This window comes from Acinonyx jubatus, chromosome B1 (assembly GCF_027475565.1).
Source record: "Acinonyx jubatus isolate Ajub_Pintada_27869175 chromosome B1, VMU_Ajub_asm_v1.0, whole genome shotgun sequence".
NCBI lineage: Eukaryota > Metazoa > Chordata > Mammalia > Carnivora > Felidae > Acinonyx > Acinonyx jubatus.
This window is the reverse complement of record NC_069382.1, coordinates 41,840,230-41,860,656: the sequence shown is the minus strand read 5'-3', so window position 1 is coordinate 41,860,656 and position 20,427 is coordinate 41,840,230. Positions and strand designations below refer to the sequence as shown.

Below are 20,427 nucleotides of genomic sequence, written 5' to 3'. Positions count from 1 at the left end.
GCTTAATATTCAAGAAGAAGACCAAAACAGGAGGCATCACAATCCCAGACTTTAGCCTCTACTACAAAGCTGTAATCATCAAGACAGCATGGTATTGGCACAAAAACAGACACATAGACCAATGCATTAGAATAGAGACTCCAGAGTTGGACTCACAAAAGTATGGCCAACTAATCCTTGACAAAGCAGGAAAGAATATCCAATGGTACAAAAGACAGTCTCTTTACCAAATGGTGCTGGGAGAACTGGACAGCAACATGCAGAAGGATGAAACTAGACCACTTTCTTACACCATTCACCAAAATAAACTCAAAATGGATGAAGGATCTGAAAGTGAGACAGGAAACCATCAAAACCCTAGAGGAGAAAGCAAGAAAAAACCTCTTTGACCTCAACCTCACCAATTTCTTACTCAACACATCTCCAAAAGCAAGGGAATTAAAAGCAAAAATGAACTACTGGGACCTTATGAAGATAAAAAGCTTCTGCACAGCAAAGGAAACAACCAACAAAAGTAAAAGGCAACCAACGGAATGGGAAAAGATATTTGCAAATGACATATCGGACAAAGGGCTAGTATCCAAAATCTATAAAGAACTCACCGAACTCCACACCCCAAAAAATAAATAATCCAGTGAGGAAATGAGTGGAAGATATGAATAGACACTTAAAAAATTTTTTTTAATGTTTATTTACTTCTTAGAGAGAGACAGAGATTGAGCAGGGAAGGGGCAGAGACAGATGGAGACACAGAATTCAAAGCAGGCTCTAGGCTCAAAGCTGTTAGCACAAGCCTGATGCGGGGCTTGAACTCACTAGCCATGAGATCATGACCTGGGCTGAAGTCTGATGCTTAACAGACTGAGCCACCCAGGTGCCCCAACTAGACACTTTTCTAAACACATCCAGATGGCCAAAAGACACATGAAAAGATGCTCAAAGTCAGTCCTCATCAGGGAAATACAAATCAAAACCTCACTGAGATACCACATCACTCCAGTCAGAGTGGCTAAAATGAACAAATCAGGAGAATATAGATGCTGGAGAGGATGTGAAGAAACAGGAACCCTCTTGCACTGTTGGTGGGAATGCGAACTGGTGCAGCCGCTTTGGAAAACAGTGTGGAGGTTCCTCAAAAAATTAAAAATAGATCTACCCTATGACCCAGCAATAGCACTGCTAGGAATTTACCCAAGGGATACAGGAGTGCTGATGCATAGGGGCGCTTGAACCCCAATGTTTATAGCAGCACTTTCAACAATAGCCAAAGTATGAAAAGAGCCTAAATGTCCATCAACTGATGAAGGGATAAAGAAATTGTGGTTTATATACACAACGGAATACTACTTGGCAATGAGAAAGAATGAAATATGGCCTTTTGCAGCAATATGGATGGAACTAGAAAGGATTATGCTAAGTGAAATGTCATACAGAGAAAGACAGATACCATATGTTTTCACTCTTAAAGTGGATCCTGAGAAACTTAACAGAAGACCGTGGAGGATGGGAAGGGGAAAAAAAAGAGAGGGAGGGAGGCAAACCATAAGAGACTCTTAAAAACTGAGAATAAATTGAGGGTTGATGGGGGTGGAAGGGAGGGGAGGGTGGGTGATGGGTATTGAGGAGGGCACCTGTTGGAATGAGCACTGGGTGTTGTATGGAAACCAATTTGACAATAAATTTCATATTAAAGAAAAAAAGATTGTCCTTTCCTCATTGCATGGTCTTGCCACTTTCTCAATAATTTGATCATATATGTGAGAGTTTATATCTATACTCTATTTTCATCCATTCGTCCACATGTCTGTCAATACTATTTTTTATTTTTGTGGATTTGTAAATAGTTTTGAAATCAGGAAGTGTGAGTTCTCCAACTTTTCTCAACTTTTTTCAAGATTTTTTTGGCTATTTGGGATCCATTGAAATTCCACATGAATTTTAGGATATGTTTTCCTATTTCTCCAAAAATATCACTTTGATTTTGATAGAAATTCCATTGAATCTGTAGACTTCTGTGGGTAGTATTTGCATCTTGTCAATCAATCCATGAACAAGGATGTCTAATCTTAACTTCTTTAAGCAATGCCTTATAGTTTTAATTAATCTTCTTTGACCTCTTTGGTTGTTTATACATAAGTATTTCATTATTTTTTATGCTATTGTAAATAGAACTGTTTTCTTTTTGGATTTGTCATTGTTATGTATATAGAAATGTAGCTGATGTGTTGGGTGTTGATTTTGTATCCTGCTGAAATTTTGCTGAGATTTTTTTTTTGCTGAAATTTATTAGGTCTAACAATTTTGGGGGGCATCTTTAGGATTTGTATGTATAAGATGGTATTATCTTTGGACAGAGAAAATTTTTCTTTGTAATTTGGATGTCTCATTTCTTTTTCTTGCCTATTCTGTCTAGAACTTCCAGTACTTTATTGAAAAGAAGTGGCAAAATGGGCATCTTTGCCTCCTTCCTGATTTTAGAGGATTTCAGTCTCTTACTTTTGAGAATGATGTTAGCTACAGGTTTTCATATGTCTTTTATTATTTTAAGGTAGTTTCCTTCTGTACCTACATATTGTTTTTGTCACAAATTGGTGTGCATTTTGTCAAATGCTTTTTTGACATGATCACGTGGTTCTTTTCCTTTATTCTGTTACTGTGGTGTGCTGCATTGATTGCTTTTGTTTACCGAACTCCATGATGCATTTCATAGCTACGTCTGCTACTAACTCTATAGGAAACAAACCAATAACATATTTTTAGTAACCTTCCTTTATCCTATTGTTTGAGAATAAAAATGTATAGTTTTCCTTCTACATTCTGGATATCATATAATGGTTTCACCATGTATCATTACTCAAGACCAAAATCTGCGTTTCAACAATGTAATACACCTGCACCTTACTGGTTATAACAGAAATATATAAAAAATAAGTTCTTTGCATTATAGCTAATCATTAAAGACTCACAATATACTGATAGGGTATGCATGGTTCTACTTTGCTTATTTTATAATAAGGGAACTAAAGAGAGATGTTAGCTTTATTTTGATACATAGCTACTAAGTGATGGAGATTTGGAAGCATCACTCCCTTTAACACATTTCAACTTTTTCACCAGTATTTTACACACTTCTCTGTTTCAGTGCCCTGATATCTTTTGCTAACCTTTCTAATTAATACTAAAAATTTGCATGTAAACTATCTCAGGCTTTCAACCTAAACATATAATCTGCAAAAAAAAAAAAAATAGCTGGTTTGTAGTTTACCTTTTAAACCTTATTCATTTTGTATTTATTTAAAAATCATGTCACAAAATAATCATTACTCAAGTATTCCATATTTGTAAATTTGCCTACTTGCTAGGGTTTATAACCCCAAATCAATATTTATAGATCTCTCTTGGTCATTTGAATTCATGCTCAAGGTAAAAAAAAAAAGTCACACCAAGGTTCACATTTTCATCTGAAGTTGAACAGATGACACTCTGCCTTATTATTTCAGCTCTCATACAGAGAGGAGCAGAGGATAAAAAAGGTAGGGAGCAGTGCACTGTACAGCAAAAAGCTCAGGTTGTGGTGCCAAATGGAGCGTGTTTGAATCTCAATTCTGGCACCTATCAAGCAGCCCCATGTGAGTCATTTTCCACTTCTGAACCTCCTTTCCTTCTTTGAAATCTAAAGAAAATAGAATCTCTCAGGATGGGTTGTTTTTAAAATTTATGATCATATATATGTAATATATACACATTTACCCTAGAAGCAATGATTCAGTGGTAGCTAATTCAGTGCAGTGGGACTTTATGAAACAGCTACCACAAGAATCAAATGTATTTGTATGATCCCACTTGTATAAGAATATTTAAATTACACATTATTTTATAGCTAAAAGGTCCAGTAAAGTGTACAGCCCTTTTGTGAGCCACAATTATGTTTATATACCACTTGGGAAATGCTTACTAAAAATTAAATATCAAAACACTTGCTCTCATTCAATTATTGGAGCTCTTTAACAAAGTAAATATGAATACAAATAATTTTGTAAATGATTATGTATGAATTGATCTGGACTACTGATCTCATGTAGCCCAAAAAATAAAATACCCAGAAAATACAAAGAATGATTTCTTATTTGCATACATTTAAGAAACTTTGCCATCATCAGTGTTTGCCCCAGTCTTCCGTGGCACTGTAATTTGTAGAAGTGACGTTTCAGGATCTGCAGTAAGGAAAACACCTGTAAGCATTCCCCAGTGCCTGCCAGCATCCTTATTCTTCACTGGTCCTGTCACATCACATCACTCTTTGAACTTCCACGAACTCATACACACACACACACACACACACACACACACACACACGCACACACGCAGGCACGCTCCCACCACGGAATCAGACTTTGTGCATTCCAGAAGAGGCTACCTAGAAATGGGACGTGACCCTACCACCTTCCAGAGACACTTTGGGACTTGCTGACCTCAGCCCCAATAGGTGAAGAAGAGCTGCTCTGGAGGCCCCACCTCCCAGAAGCTGCTCGCCCCCTCCTCCAAGTGCAGGGTCAGGCACGTGAGGACAACTGTCCCAGTACTGTTCTGAGCCCTCCCAGCAGCAGGCCCCGCAGGATCCTGACTCTAGGCGGGCTCTGACAGGACGCAGGGCTCCCCCCAGCCGGGCACAGGGTTCTGGAGCAAGCTTCTGGAGCCCGCCACGCCCACAGGCTCTGCGACAGGTGACCCTCTACGGAGCAGGTCCTACACTCACGATGGCCGGCGGAGGTCAGCCGGCCCAGGCCTGAGAGGATCAGCAGGACAGGCAGCATTGCGCGTCCTGCCGGCCTTGCCACGGTGATGGCGGTTGGCTGCGGAATGGCGGCCGCTCGCGCGCGGGGTCCTGAACTCCCTGCTGGCAGGGCGGGGTTGGGGGCGGGGGGGGGGGGCAGTGGGCTTGGGGGGCAGCGCGGGCGACGGGGAGATCGGGGAGGGGCACGTCGTTTATTCCCGCCCCGCCCCTTCTGCTGACCCGCACGCGCAGCCGCAGCCTCGGGAGCCTGCCCACTGGGCGCTGGAGGCAAGAGGCAAGCTGGCCTGGTGCCCACCTGGGCTTGGGTTTTATTTCCAGAACGAGAACCTCTGAAACGCATTTAGGGATTACGTAAGGGTCATAAAGTGAAGTTTTCTCCTCTGGAAATGGACCATCTGCTGGTGAAGTGCTTGGCTGTTACCAGTAGTCCACGTCATAGTTTTCTGGCACAACGACTGAATTACTGTAGTGAAGAAAAACAAAATGGAAATTCACAATATGGTTAGTAGCAGACAGTTGTCTGTTTTAACTGTGGCTACTGCGGAGTTCTATTTTAAGTCTCAGGTCAAAACACACACGTGCAAAGGAACACAAACACAAAATAATGAAAAGTCAATTCTTTTATAGATAAGTTTGTTTCTTAGAAAACTAAGAAGTCCAAATAAAACACTAAACAAATGTAAATATGTGTTTATTATTTTAGTATTGATGTACAACTTAAGCATGAGGCAAAAGAATTGCAGCTATGAAATGACCAAAAAACAAAATACATTTATTCACTTTTGCAAACCTTTGTTCCTTAGAAAAACCTATGTTTAGGAGACTAAGTGAATGTCTAAATGCAATTGTTTTTCCCCCAATCAATATGGAGTTCACACGCTGAAAGGCAATAGAGTTAATCTGGAAAGAACTTCCATCTCACGTTTTAATATACAGGTTGGTGACTTGCCTAATTTCAGTTTCTTCTTCAAAATTTATTTTCCATTGTAGCAAAATACAGCTAACATAAAAATTTACCATCTTAACCATATTTAAAGTGTATATATAGTTTATTGCTGCAAAGCATAGTCACATTGTTGTGCAAATGTTACCACCAGCAATCACCAGAACTCTGTATCTTGCAAAACAGGAACTCTATATCCATTAAACAAGTCCCTATTTCCCCCTCCCCTAAACCCTGACAATGACAATTCTCATTTCTGTCTCTAGGAGTTTGACCTCTCCAGCTACCTCACATAAGTGGCCTCATACAGTATTTTTCTTTCGTGACTGGCTTATTTTATTCAGCATAATGGCTTCATTATGTTCCTGTTGTAGCATATTACAGAAGTTCTTTCCTTTTAAAAGCTGAATAATATTCCATTGTATGTACATACCACATTTTGTGTATCTGTTTATCTGTCATGGACACTTGGGTTGCTTCCACCTTTTTGCTACTGTCAATAATGCTGCAATGAAATTGGCATACAGATATCTCTTCTGGATCCCACTCTCAATTATTTGGATATCTACTCAGCATATCAACAGAGTAAAAAGCAACCCCCCAAAATGGGAGAAAATATTTGGAAATCATATATCTGATAGGGGATTAATATCTAGACTATACAGAGAACTCCTGAGTTTCAACAACAAAAACAAACACCTGATTAAGAAATGGCCAAAGGACTTGAATAGACATTTCTTCAGGTAAGATACAGAATTGGCCTATAAGCACATGAAAAGATGCTCAAATCACTAATCATCAGGGAAATGCAAATAAAACCCACAAAGAACTACACTCACATCCCTCAGGATGGCTACTATCAAAAATGAGGAAATAAGTGTTAGCGAGGATATGAAGAAATCAGACCACTTGTACATTATTGGTGAGGATGTAAAATGGCACAGCCTCTGTAAAAGTTCTTAAAAATAAAGTAGAATTACCTAATTTCATTTTCATAAGAGTTTTTACAAGACATTCTTAAATTTTCCTTTCATGAAACTTGTGCTTTTATACCTTAAAATCAATACCTGTAGACAAATTCAAATACTGAATGCTTTTCCTGTTTGTAAACATAAACACAAAAATAGATAAAAATGGTTTTTTAAAAAGTTTAATTCCCATACTTCTTTCTAAATATTTGTTTCAGTAGCAATTAATATAATATGTAATTCTAAAATAGACATGTCTATTTATTTTACTAAAATATTTACTTCTTAACCATGTGGTTTTGGGGGGATTGATATAAGTATATAAAATACTCGAAGGGGTGCCTGGGTGGCTCAGTCGTTTAAGCACCCAACTCTTGATTTTGACTCAAGTCACGATCTCATGGTTAGTGAGTTTGAGGCCTGCGTCCAGCTCTGTGCTGAGTGTGGAGCTTGCCTGGAATTCTCTCTTTCTCTCTCTCTCTGCCCCTTGCCTGTTAGTGCTCTCTCTCAAAATAAATAAAACATTAAAAAATACTTGAATATTTATAAATAATAATGCTTATGTAATAATTTTATTAACAATTATTGATATAATTATGTTATTATATTGATGATAATATAATAATTACTAATAATGTAATTACTAATTGTGAATATTTGGATATATAAATATAAATATTTGAATACATAGTATAAGCCAAGCAGTATGCCTGTGTTATCAAAATACAAAGAATATCACCCATGTATCCAAACAGGTCAAAGACTAACAGGAAACCAGATATGCATAAGAAATTCATTGTTAGCATAATATACAATGTTCTCCTGGAATGTTGCTAGTTTGTTTTCTCCACATATATTAAATGTAGCTACAGAAAGGATGTCACATGTGAGATTTGAACCATAATTGGATGAGTGAATGACTTGTATTGAGCCAGTAAATGTTCTCCTAAGAATAATATTAAATAATCCAAAAACTTTAAGTGTGGATGAATGATATTTTGTTTCAGAAAAGTAACTTATAATAGTCCTGGAGATGGTGAGATAGAAATGATGAGGACTGGAGACAGCATATCCAGTTATTAGTGTTTTCCATAGTTTAGGCCAGAAATGTCAACATCCTCACAGCTAAACCCTGAGGGGGAAAAATATAAATATGAGAGGTATTTTGGAAACATAATTAAAAATAGTTGGGGCACCTGGGTGGCTCAGTCGGTTGAGCGTCCGACTTTAGCTCAGGTCATGATCTCATGGTCTGTGAGTTCAAGCCCAGCATCAGGCTCTGTGCTGACAGCTCAGAGCCTGGAGCCTGCCTCAGATTCTGTGTCTCCCTCTCTCTCTCTGCCCCTCCCCTGCTCATGCTCTGTCTCAAAAATAAATAAAAAATATTTAAAAAAAATAAAAATTAAAATTAAAAATAGTATCTCTGTCAACCCACTAAAAATCCTCTTCACAAATGTAGAAAGGAACAAAACAATTTTATTGTTGAATAAGTGTTAGACCTGACTGTGTTGGGCTAAAGGGATTGTAAAGATAGAACGAAATCTCACCCTTTTATATAACCAGGCAGATATAGTCCATGTCACACATGTTAACTGTCTTTATCCAAAATACAAATAAAACTTTCAATTTCTTTAGGATAACCAGGAAGTTGCAGCTTGGAACTAGACATCAAAGTTAAACTCCCAAGGAGCCAGGAAGATAGGAAGCTATCTTCCTTAATGTTTATGTTTGTAATAGATAGATGCCTACAAAGTCCTTAAGGAAAATATTCCTGGAGTGTAAAGTTGACAAATTTTATTTGGTTTTCAAAAAGAATTACATATGTCCCAAAGAGACAGAGAAAGGATTAACAATTCCACGTTTTCTAAAGGAAATAATCTAAGTAAAGGGTGTGTGTGTGTGTGGGGGGGGGTACTTCCTTTCATGTGTGGTGCCAGGGAAAATTGTTGTTTTGTTTCATAAATTTGTATTTACCTTTACAATATATAGGGAGCCAAATAGGTGCACTGACTAATTTGATCTGAAGCTTGTTAAATTGTTAAAGTGACTAGGCAACTGAGATGATAGTGCCACCAATTTTAGGAGAGGCAGATTTGTACAGTAGTTGGGAGACAATCAGTTGTGTTGAAGATTTGTTGAATTTGAGGTCTTTGTGGATGAACAAGGGGATTTTCCATAGTTTAGGCCAGAAATGGCAAGTCCTTACAGCTAAACTAAGGATCTAGATGAGTCTGCATCCTTATAATTTGAGTTGAACATCTAAAAAGGCAATTTGAAGGAAAGAGAGTGAATCAGTCAATCTAAGAAACATATAGAGAAAAAGTGGATGTCCAAAAGGAATTTGTGGATCATACAGATAATTTCAGTGACTAAGGGAACAGAAAGAAAGAAAATGAAACTGATAAAGAATGAAAAGTACAGCAAGTTAGGAATTAGAAGAAGTTAACATTATGGTGATTTTGTTAAATGGTTTTCTTGAATCTGTTGAGCTGATCTTTTAAATATCCAGTCTACTATGGTAAATTATTGATTGAACCTTGTGTTCCCTGGATAAATCACATTTGGTCATGATATGTTATTCTTTTTTTTTTTTTAGTTTATTTATTTTGAGAAAGAAAGTGTGAGCAGGGGAGGGGGAGAGAGAGGGAGAGAGAGAGAGAGAGAGAGGAGAAAGAGAGAGAGAGAGAGAGAGAGAGAGAGAGAGAGAGAGAGAGAGAGAGAAGGAATCCCAAGGAGCCAAGGAGGCTCCTCACTGCCAGCACAGAGCTCCACAGGGAGCTCAAACTCAGGAAGCATGAGATCATGACCTAAGCTGAAACCAAGAGTTGGATGCATAGGCAACTGTGCTACCCAGGTGCCCTGTTATTCTTTTTTATATAACATTGGATTCATTTTGAGGGATACAAATTGATGTGTATTTTTCTTGTGTTATTTATTTGTCGCTTGTATCAAGGTAATAGTATCTTCTTAGAAGGAGTCTGGAAGTGTGCTAAAATATGTGGGAGATTTTGTATAACATTGGTATTATTTGTTCTTTTAATGTTTGGCATAATTTACCAGTGGAGCTATCTGGGTTGGAGACTATAGATAGATTTTCAGCTGCAAATTCAGTTTATTTATGGATAGAAGCCTGTTCAGGTTCTCCATTTCTTACATTTGTTTGTCTTGCTTTGATATTTAGATTTTCTTTCAACTTAAAAAATATTTTTAATGTTTTATTATTTGTTTTTGAGAGGCGGGGAGGGGCAAAGAGAGAGGAAGACACAGAATCCAAAGAAACCACAGGATCCAAATTCCAGTTAGTTAACATATAGTGCAATGTCAGTTTCAGGTGTAGAAATCAGTGGTTCATCACTTACGTACAGCACCCAATGCTCATCCCAACAAGTGCCCTCCTTAATGCTTATAACCCATTTAGGCCATCCCCCTGCCCGCCTCCCCTCCAGCAACACTCAATTTGTTCCCTAAAGTTAAGAGTCTTTTTTATGGTTTGCTTCTCTTCCCGTCCCCCCCACCCCCCTCCCCACTCTGTCTCCTACCATGTTGATCTGTTTTGTTTCTTTTGTTCCTGGAGAAGAAATGACACCTCTCCCAGTTGCTCTCCAAGAAGGGGGAACTGTGTCTCTCTGTGTGTCCAAGGGGATCCTCAGATTTTGCCTTCTGTTCCCGGGCCATATGCTCTCCTTCTTCATAGGATCACTGCAGCACTTTCAAGCCTCCATACAAGTCATGCCAGGACCTCTAAAATTCCAGCCATTGAGCCTTGCTGAATTTAAAAACTCAGGACTATCAGCCCCACTCCTTTTCCCAGGCAATGGCTTTGGGGAATTGTTTTCTTTGTACGATCCCCTGTGTTTTCCTATTTCTTTCTCTTTCTCTTGCCTCTCTTCATGACCAGTGCTCCCTCCCCTTAGCAGCACCCACTATCCATTTCTCCCACAAATCACGACTCCACACCTCCTACCTTCCATGATGTGTTTGGCCTCTTCTCTCCATCTAGTTGTGAAGTCTGTTCTGTCAGTCCTCAGATGGATTTCTTGGGTGTTCAGAATTATTTGATATTTATCTAGCTGTGTTTGAGGGAGAAGGCAAGCGTAGGGTCCTACTATGACTCCAGCATCTTAATTCCTCCCCATTTCTTTTTGAATAAGCTTCAATAGTTCAGTCTTTCAGGAATTTGTCCATTTCATTTAGGTTGTCAGACTGTTTAGTGTTAACACTTTTATAATATTTCCTCAGTATTTTTTCATTGTCTATAGCATCAGTAATGAGGGTTCTTCTCTCATTCTAGATACTGGTATTGTTGTTGTCCACTGTCTCTTTATTCTTACCAGTGTGGCTACACAGTTAGTACTTTTCCAAAAAGATCTTTCCCAGAACATAGTTTTTTGTTTCACTGGTTTCATTGTTTCCCTGTTTTCTATTTTGTTATTGCTGTTTTCTAAATTTCATAATTTCATTTCCCTTTTATATGGGGTTGAATTTGTTCCTCTTTGTATACTTTTTTTGTGTGGAAGCTAATGTAGTTGATTTAAAATTTCTTACCTTTCTGATATAAACTATTAATAATATAACTTTTCCCCAAAGTACTGCTATCTATCTATCTATCTGACAAATTTTATCATGTATTTTTATTTTCAATTAGTGTTCAAATATGTTCTAACTTTTCTGTTTATTTTTTTCTTTGATCAGTGAATTACTGAAAAATATGTGGCATACTTTCCCAAACATTTTTGTATAATTCTATTTGTTCAGAGTACATATTTCACATGATCTGAATCTGTTTGAATTTGTTACTTTTTCAAGGCACACTTTAGGGCTAACTTGTTAAATGTTTCAGGTGCATTTGAAACAAATGTGATTTCTGCTGTTGTAGTGAGGTCTTCTAAAAGGTCATGCTGCTAATTAGTGTTTTTCAATTCTTTTATATTCTTACTGTTTTTCAGTCTGCTTATATTGAGAGAGAGATGTTGAAACTTCAAATTATATTTGTGACTTTTTCTCTTATGCAGCTCATAATAGAGTTTCAAATATATAAAGCAAAGTCTGTTAGAACTGAAGGAATTATATGTGCTCTTAAAGACTATTCTTTTATTATGATTATAATGATCAAGTTATACTCTTGTTATAATATTTCTTCTTCAGACTATGTTGGCTGACATAAATATAGCCACTTTAGCTTCCTTTTGGTTAGTGTTAGCATGGTAGATATTTTACTTGTAACACATTTGTTTCTTTAGATTGAATGTGGATTTCTTGCTGAGAGCATATATTTATCTTGATTCTTATCCAATTTTACATTTTCTGTTATTTAAAACATTTTTTTAGTTTATTTATTTTTGAGAGAGAGAGAAATAGAGAGCACAAGCAGGGGAGGGGCAGACAGAAGGACAGACAGAATCCCAAGCAGGCTCTGCACCATCAGCACCGAGCCCAATGTGGGGCTTGAACTCATGAACAGTGAGATCATGACCTGAGCCAAGATCGAATTGGACCAAGCTTAACCACTGTGCCACCCAGGTGCCCCATATTTTCTGTTTTTTAGGGCTTTTTTAATTGGTGTATTTAGACTAAAAGTAGTTAGATGAAATTAGTATTAGTATTTAGACTAAATTTATTTAGATAAAATTTATTGACTCTGTATGGTTGAGTTTCAATATAACACCTCGCTATATATTATCGTTGTCATTCTTTTTATCCTCTTTTCTAGATTCTTGGGAATCATTTAATAGGCTTTTGGGGGGGCAAATGTTAATTTTGCTTAATTTTTTGAAATACTTATAGATTTATAGGAAGTTTAAAATTTTTTACTGGGAGATTTAATGTGTGTATACACAAGGATAAAAAGGTATCCTTCACTTGGTTTCTCCTGATGGTAAAATCTTGCATGATTATATTACATTATCAAAGCCAGGAAATCGACATTGGTATATTCCACAGAGTTAATTTAGATCTTATCATTTTTTACATGCAATGACTTGTGTTTATATGTGTATTAATGTTTTCTATCTTATTACATGTATAAATTAGTGTGTCCAACACCAACATCAACATATAGAATTGTTCCATCACCACAAAAAGCCATACAATCCCTACTTGGTACACCTACCTGCCTTACTCCCAATTCCTAATTCCTGGCAACCACTAATCTGGTCTGCATTACTATAACTGTAATGCAAGTACCTTATATAAATGGTATTGTATGGTAGCTCTTGAACTTTGTTTTTTTCTCTCATGTAATTTCCTTAGATCCATCAAAATTGCGTTATGTATTAATAATTAATTTCTTGCTATTCCTGAGTAGCTTCCTCAGTATGAATATTCCACAGTTTGTTAAACCAGTCATCCATCAAAAGATCAATTGGATAATTTTTATCCAATTTTATCAATTGGATAACTAAAAATTATAACATTGCTATGGATGTTCATGCACAGTATTTTTGCATAAATGTAAAAGTCTCTCTAAGGTAAATACCCAAGAGTGAAATTATTGGGTTGTATGATAAGGCTGACAAATTGTAGTCATAGTAGCTATATGGTTTTGCATTTCCTCTGGCAATGTACAAGTGATCCAATTTTCTGTATCCCCATCAGTATTTACTATATTAATATTTTTTATCTTAATCAATCTATTGGGGGAAGTGTGATATTATCTCGTTGTTTTAATAATTACCCAAGTAACTAATCATGTTAAGTATAACTTAATATGCTTGCTTGCCATCTGTACATACTCTTTAGTCCATTCTCTGCTCACATCTTTGTCTTTTTCTAACCTCACATTTTTTCAACTGTTGGTGAACTTTTAAAATATAGATATAAAGTCTTTGTGGGATATATAGTTTGCAAATACATTCTATCAGACTGAAGCCTGTATTTTTACCTTTTTAACAGGATATTTTTCAGATCAAATACATTTAATTTGTATCACATACAAATTTTTCTTATGGATCATGATTTGTTCTCATATGAAAGAATTTTTGATCTTGTCCTACATCTGTAGAGCTTTTTATGTATTCATTAGAAAGTTGAATAATTTAACTTATTAAATTTATGTCTACGATCCAATTTTTGACCTTCCATTTTTAAGTAGTTTCATATTCATAGCAAGTTGCAAAGACATGTACAGAAAGCTTTCATGTACCCCTTACTCAGCCTTTCCCATGATAACATTTTGCCTAACTATAATATGAAAAGGTAATTTACATTAACACAACCTACAGAGATTGCTCAGATTGCACAATTTAGACATGCATGCATATGTGTGTATGTTTATGTCCAGGTAGTTCTATGCAACTTGATCACATGTGTAGTTTCATGTAATTATAACCACATCAAGATACAGAATTGTACCATCAACAAAAGCTTTTGTTGCTACTCTTTAACGGACATACCCACTCTCTCCGTTATCCCTATCTCTTGGCAACTACTAATCTATCCTCAAAAACTGTCATTTTTAATATGGCAAGAATTTTATATAATTGGAATCATAGTGTATCTAACCTTTTGAAAAGGGCTTTGTTTCACTTAGCATAATTCCCTTTAGTGTTCTCAAAATTGTTTCTATTAATACTTTGTTTTCTTTTATTACTGTATAGTGTGTGGAGGTATGGGTTTACCACAGGTTGTATAATGATTTATTCATTGAATGACCTTAATTTCCAGATTTGGGGTATTCTGTATTATGGTGTTATGAACATTTGTGTTCAAGTTTGTGTGAGAGAATGATTTTCATTTCTCAGAGATAAATCTCCAAGAGTGAAATTATTGGATTGGTAGCTCTCTCAAGGTAAGTGATTTATTGGGAACAGAAAGTGAAGAAGTCCAACCCTAAGGACACTGTCATACACTATGGAGATTATGTTGGTAAACAATTAATATAAGGCTGGAAGCTATTGAGAACAAGCTAAATTACAGATCATCTAAAATTTTAACAGAGAGAACCAGGAAAAGAGACAGCTAAGAAACGTCCTTTTGGGTTCAGAAAGAAACAAGCCTCAAAGACTACTCTTGCAAAGGCAATTGGATCTAATTGGATCAGACAATAAGGCAATTTGTACCATCACCATTAGCCTTTTATGTGATGAAAAATCTTTTGATATTTTTTTGAATATATTCCTATGATACATGTTGAGGATAGAAATACACAATACTTTAAGCTACCAATTCTCTAATTACTCTATAAACTCAGTAAGAATCGAGAGAGGATATTCATGTCCAAATAAAAAAAAAAGCATTAGTAAACTATATATACGTGTATAAACAACTCCTGTAAAAGATAAAATATAAGCAAATAGGGAAAAGAGGCCAAATGACATGAAAGTAATTTCTATGTAGAAAAAAATGGTGCAGCCCAGATGAAAATAAAGATTTGCAGCCTCACTAATAAAATTAAAAAAATATATAAGAAACACAATATTAGACACAATTACCATCTCCTATCTCACATACAGAAAGGGAGGCAAACCATAACAGACTCTTAAAGACAGAGAACTAAGGGTTGCTTGAGGCGAGATGGATAGGTGGATGGGCTAAATGGGTGAGGAGCATTAAGGAGGGCAGTTGTGGAGATGAGCACTGGGTGTTATATGTTAAGTGATAAATCACTGGGTTCTACTCCTGAAACCAATACTATAATGTATGTTAACTAACTTGAATTTAAATAAATAAATCAAAAAAGGAAAAAAAAAGAAAGAAAGCTGGGATGTACAAGAGACTTTAAAACAAAGACTGTAATAAAGACAAAGAAAGGCGTTATATAATGACAAAGGGGTCAATCCAAACAAGATATATGCACCTAAATATAGAAAGCAAATATTAACAGATCTACAGGGAGATAGAGCGGTACAGTTGTAGTAGGGGACTTAAATTAACCACTGACATCAAGGGAGAGGTCATCCACTAGAAAAACCATTAATTAATTAAAATTTTTGAGAAACCCAAAACTGGATAGTTTTACTGGTGATAAATTTCATCAGAAGAGAAGAAGGACAAAAATAAGAATAGCATGTAGAAATTAATAAGAAATGGTATCTAATTTCTAAGGATTTCTGAAGGGATTTTTTTCACAGGATTTGAAACTACTGAAGAGAAATATTTTGAGGTTCAGGAATTAATGAAAGTTTGAACACAACACCTAAATACTGTAAATATTCATTGGGAAAACAGTTCTAGAACAGCCAAAATTTGGACTTGCTGCAGTATGCTAAAAACAATCTATTTGAAAACAAAATTATAAAAATGCCTTTTACATTAGATTAAAAATAATGCATACTTAGAAATGAATATAACTAATGAATATAAGGAATGAATATAACTTAAGAATATTATATAATGGATTTATTTCACTGGTCAATGAGCAGTACAATTTAAGATCATAAATTATTTGCATAGTCATATTTACCCTTCATATTCTGCATTTTGTCTGTTGCATGATTTTCTCATTTCATTTCGTTTCATGATCATAATGGTGAAAATTATGATAAAGGGAAGAACAATGTAGAAACTCAGAATAAGCCAGTTGTTTTGCTGTGCATTGTAGCCTTCTTCAATAAAAATTATATCTAAAAATGAAATAGAAATCAGTAGATATTCACTGAATATTAAAAAAAACATGTTTCTTTCACTTTAATTATTTTGTGTATAATATTTATGTAAATGATTGAAATTTTAATACATTGCAAACTCTTATGGGGAAAATAAAAGGACATTTAAGTTCATAACCCTAAACAGTGATGGAGCTTTTGTCAGATTTCTTGTCTTTTATGCATATTTTTAATTATTATGTTAACTGTGTACATGTTTTGAGTACTGCTTACTACATTTGGCATATTTATGACATCAATATTTTTTTAAAAAGTAATACAGTCATAGAATTTAATTTAAAAATTAGGAAGGATAAGTCAGTGAGAGAAAGAAAAATATCATATGATTTCACTCATATCTGGAATTTAGGAAACAAAAGAGATGAACGTAAGGGAAGGTGAAAAAGGAGAGAGAGAGGGAAGTAAACCATGAGAAACTTTTAACAATAGAGAAGAAAGTGAGGGTTGATGGGAGGAGGTGGGTGGAGGATGGACTCAATAGGCTATGGGTACTAAGGAAGGCACTTTTTATGATAAGCCCTGGGTGTAATATGTAACTGATGAACCACTGAGTTCTACTCCTGGAATTAATATTACACTATATATTAACTAACTGGAATTTAAATAAAATTTTTGGGAAAAAAGACTCACCTAGATAATAAATGTTGCAAATAAAAGAATTTTATTATAGCAGTTTTGTGATAGAAAAAGAGAAATCGCAAAAAGTTCCATCAACAGGACAAGGGCTAAATTAAGTGATGAGATATCCATACAATGTGATACCGTGTCACTACTAAAAAGAATGAGATAGACTTTGATAAATTCAATGATATAGGGAATGAACAACTCAAGTAGAATATATATTTTAGGATCTCCTTTTTTGTAAAAATAAAAACTAACCAAATGAGTGATTGAGTGATGCATGGATGAATTGATAGATGGAGAGCTATCTCAAAACATATCCTGCCAGAATCCAAGAGAATCCTCAATAATTTCTAATCAATATTTCTTTCCAAAGTTTACAAGTATCTTGATTTCTTCTATTATTATTTAGTGAATTTTTACTGGAGTATAACATAAAAACAGAAATTGATGCATGCCATGATTATACAGCTCAAAGAATTTTCTAAATTAAACACAACCATATAGTCAACACCAAATCCAGGGCTCAGGTTATTATGACTACCTCAGAACACTCAACCTGATTTTTTCCAGTAATTATCCTTCTAAAAGAGAAATACTACATGAATCAATTTTTGACAGATTTTAAACCTATGTGAATAGAATTATATTGTATGTACTTTTTCTTTTTTTTAATTTAATTTTTTATTTAAAAAAATTTACATCTAAATTAGTTAGCATATAGTGCAACAATGATTTCAGGAGTAGATTCATTAATGCCTCTTACCTATTTAGCCCATCCCCCCTCCCACAACCGCTCCAGTAATCCTCAGTTTGTTCTCCATATTTATGAGTCTTTTCTGCTTTGTCCCCCTCCCTGTTTTTATATTATTTTTATTTCCCTTCCCTTATGTTCATCTATTGTGTCTCTTAAAGTCCTCGTATGAGTGAAGTCATATGATTTTTGTCTTTCTCTGACTGTCTAATTTCACTTAGCATAATACCCTCCAGTTCCATCCATGTAGTTCAAATGACAAGATTTCATTCTTTTTGATTGCCAAGTAATACTCCATTATATATATATATATATATATATATATATATATATATATATATATATACCACATTTGCTTTATCCATTCATCCATCAATGGACATTTAGGCTCTTTCCATACTTTGGCTATTGTTGATAGTGCTGCTATAAACATTGGGGTGCATGTGTCCCTTTGACACAGCACATCTCTATCCCATGGATAAATGCCTAGTAGTGCAATTGCTGAGTCATATGGTAGTTCTATTTTTAGTTTTTTGAGGAACCTCCATGCTGTTTTCCAGAGTGGCTGCACCAGCTTGCATTCCCACCAACGATGCAAAAGAGATCCTCTTTCTCTGCATCCTCGCCAACATCTGGTGTTGCCTGAGTTGTTAATATTAGTCATTCTGACAGGTGTAAGGTGATGTTTTGATTTGTATTTCCCTGGTGATGAGTGATGTTGAGCATTTTTTCATGTGTCCGTTGGCCATCTGGATGTCTTCTTTGGAGAAGTGTCTATTCATGTCTTTTGCCCATTTCTTCACTGGATTGATTATTTGTTTTTTTGGTGTCAAGTTGGATAAGTTCTTTATAGATTTTGGATACTAACCCTTTATCTGATGTCATTTGCAAATATCGTCTCCCATTCTGTCAGTTGCCTTTTAGTTTTTCTGATTGTTTCCTTCACTGTGCAGAAGCTTTTCATTTTGATGAGGTCCCAGTAGTTCATTTTTGCTTTTGTTTCCTGTGCCTCTGGAGACGTGTTGAGTAAGAAGTTGGTGCGGTCAAGATCAAAGAGGTTTTTGCCTGCTTTCTCCTTGAGGATTTTGATGGCTTCCTGTCTTACATTGAGGTCTTTCATCTATTTTGAGTTTATTTTTGTGTATGGTGTAAGAAAGTGGTCCAGGTTTATTCTGCATGTCGCTGTCCAGTTTTCCCAGCACCACTTGCTGAAGAGACTGTCTTTATGCCATTGGATATTCTTTCCTGCTTTGTCAAAGATTAGTTGGCCATACGTTTGTGGGTCCATTTCTGGGTTCTCTTTTCTGTTCCATTGATCTGAGTGTCTGTTCTTGTGCCAGTACCATACTGTCTTGATGATTACAGCTTTGTAGTATAGCTTGAAGCCTGGGATTGTCATGCCTCCTGCTTTGATTTTCTTTTTAGAGATCACTTTGGCTATTCGGGGTCTTTTCTGGTCCCATACAAATTTTAGGATTATTTGTTCTAGCTCTGTGAAGAATGCTGGTGTTACTTTGATAGGGATTGCATTGAATATGTAGATTGCTTTGGGTAGTATCGACATTTTAACAATATTTATTATTCCTATCCAGGAGCATGGAATCTTTTTCCATTTTTTTTTTGTGTCTTCTTCAATTTCTTTCATAAGCTTTCTATAGTTTTCAGTGTATAGATTTTTCATCTTTTTGGTTAGATTTATTCCTAGGCATTTTATGGATTTGGTGCAACTGTAAATGGATCCCAGAATGGTGGAAATCCTTAGATAGCAATTAATAAGTGGGGTGAATAAAACAGACATTGATGGGGTTGAAACAAAGGTGTTTTCTTAATGCTTGTTTATTTTTGAGAGAGAAAGAGAGAATGCAAGCAGGGAATGGGAAAAGAGAGAGGGGTAGAGAGAATCCAAAGTGGGATCTGCACTGATGGCACAGACCCCTCCGTGGGACTTGAACTCACGAGCTATGAGATCATGAACTGAGCCAAAGTCTATCACTTTACTGACTGAGCCACCCAGGTGCTCCAAAACGAAGGTTTTAATACCGCACTACCAGAGGTGGGGTAAACAAAAGGGACCTCCTGCTGGTCCCCCAATATTGAAGTTCCTGAACAAGCTCATTATATTTTTCTCAGTTTGGAAAATTTTAAAAAGCATTAAGGTGGAGATTACAATGAGAAACAAGACCAGAAATCACTTGTGCTTGTGGTAGTGGTTAAGCAGGTTGATTGAGTTAAAGATGGACAAAAGGGCCTGAATTCCTCGGCTTGATTTCTCACTAGGGATGTCTCCCAAAGACTTGTTCACAAGAATGGGTAAAATGGTCAGGAAATGAGGGGGAGAAATTTCCAAGACTCCTTGATACAGAAACCCTAGGGAGTGTGGTACCAAAAACACATTGGTGAAGTCTTGATGTGAGCTAAAATAGATTGGGAGAACATAAAAATATGAGGGCTGATAAGATTATGAAATTGGTATACATAAAAACTTTATGTGAAATGGTTGCATCTCTTTTACCTGATGCTATTATGGAGATGAACATTGTATCTGAGGGGAATGTAACCCATACTTGGTTTTATAAAACAGAAGGGTATAAATCTGCCCTTCAAGCAATATTAACTAAACATGCTAGATAGGAATTAGTGAGATGGTCTGAGCCCAAATATTGGAATGTTGTTAGAGACAAATTCTCTGTGTAATAGCCCTATGTGGCATCTAGACTGGGGCTTCGTTCTTCCAGGCATCTAAT

General features: G+C 36.0%; 1 protein-coding gene and 1 long non-coding RNA gene across 3 annotated transcripts in view; both read right to left on the bottom strand.

The window, feature by feature from the left end:
- Positions 1-3,329: 3,329 nt before the first annotated feature.
- LOC113601259 (uncharacterized) lies at positions 3,330-4,875 on the bottom strand. 2 transcript variants are annotated; one of them, XR_008295712.1, is made up of 3 exons: positions 4,473-4,875; positions 4,136-4,214; positions 3,330-3,673 (listed from the first exon to the last, which is right to left on the bottom strand). It is a non-coding gene; the product is annotated as an uncharacterized LOC113601259 (long non-coding RNA). The 2 variants fall into 2 exon arrangements; XR_008295711.1 differs by lacking the exon at positions 3,330-3,673 and having other exon boundaries at positions 4,108-4,214.
- A 147-nt stretch (positions 4,876-5,022) lies between these two features.
- The window catches only part of ADAM18 (ADAM metallopeptidase domain 18), a 146,156-nt gene continuing 130,751 nt past the window's right edge, over positions 5,023-20,427 (bottom strand). The window contains 2 exon segments of the mRNA XM_015076048.3: positions 5,023-5,258; positions 16,107-16,266. Coding sequence (XP_014931534.2) covers positions 5,213-5,258; positions 16,107-16,266 — 206 coding nt within the window. The 3' untranslated portion in view covers positions 5,023-5,212.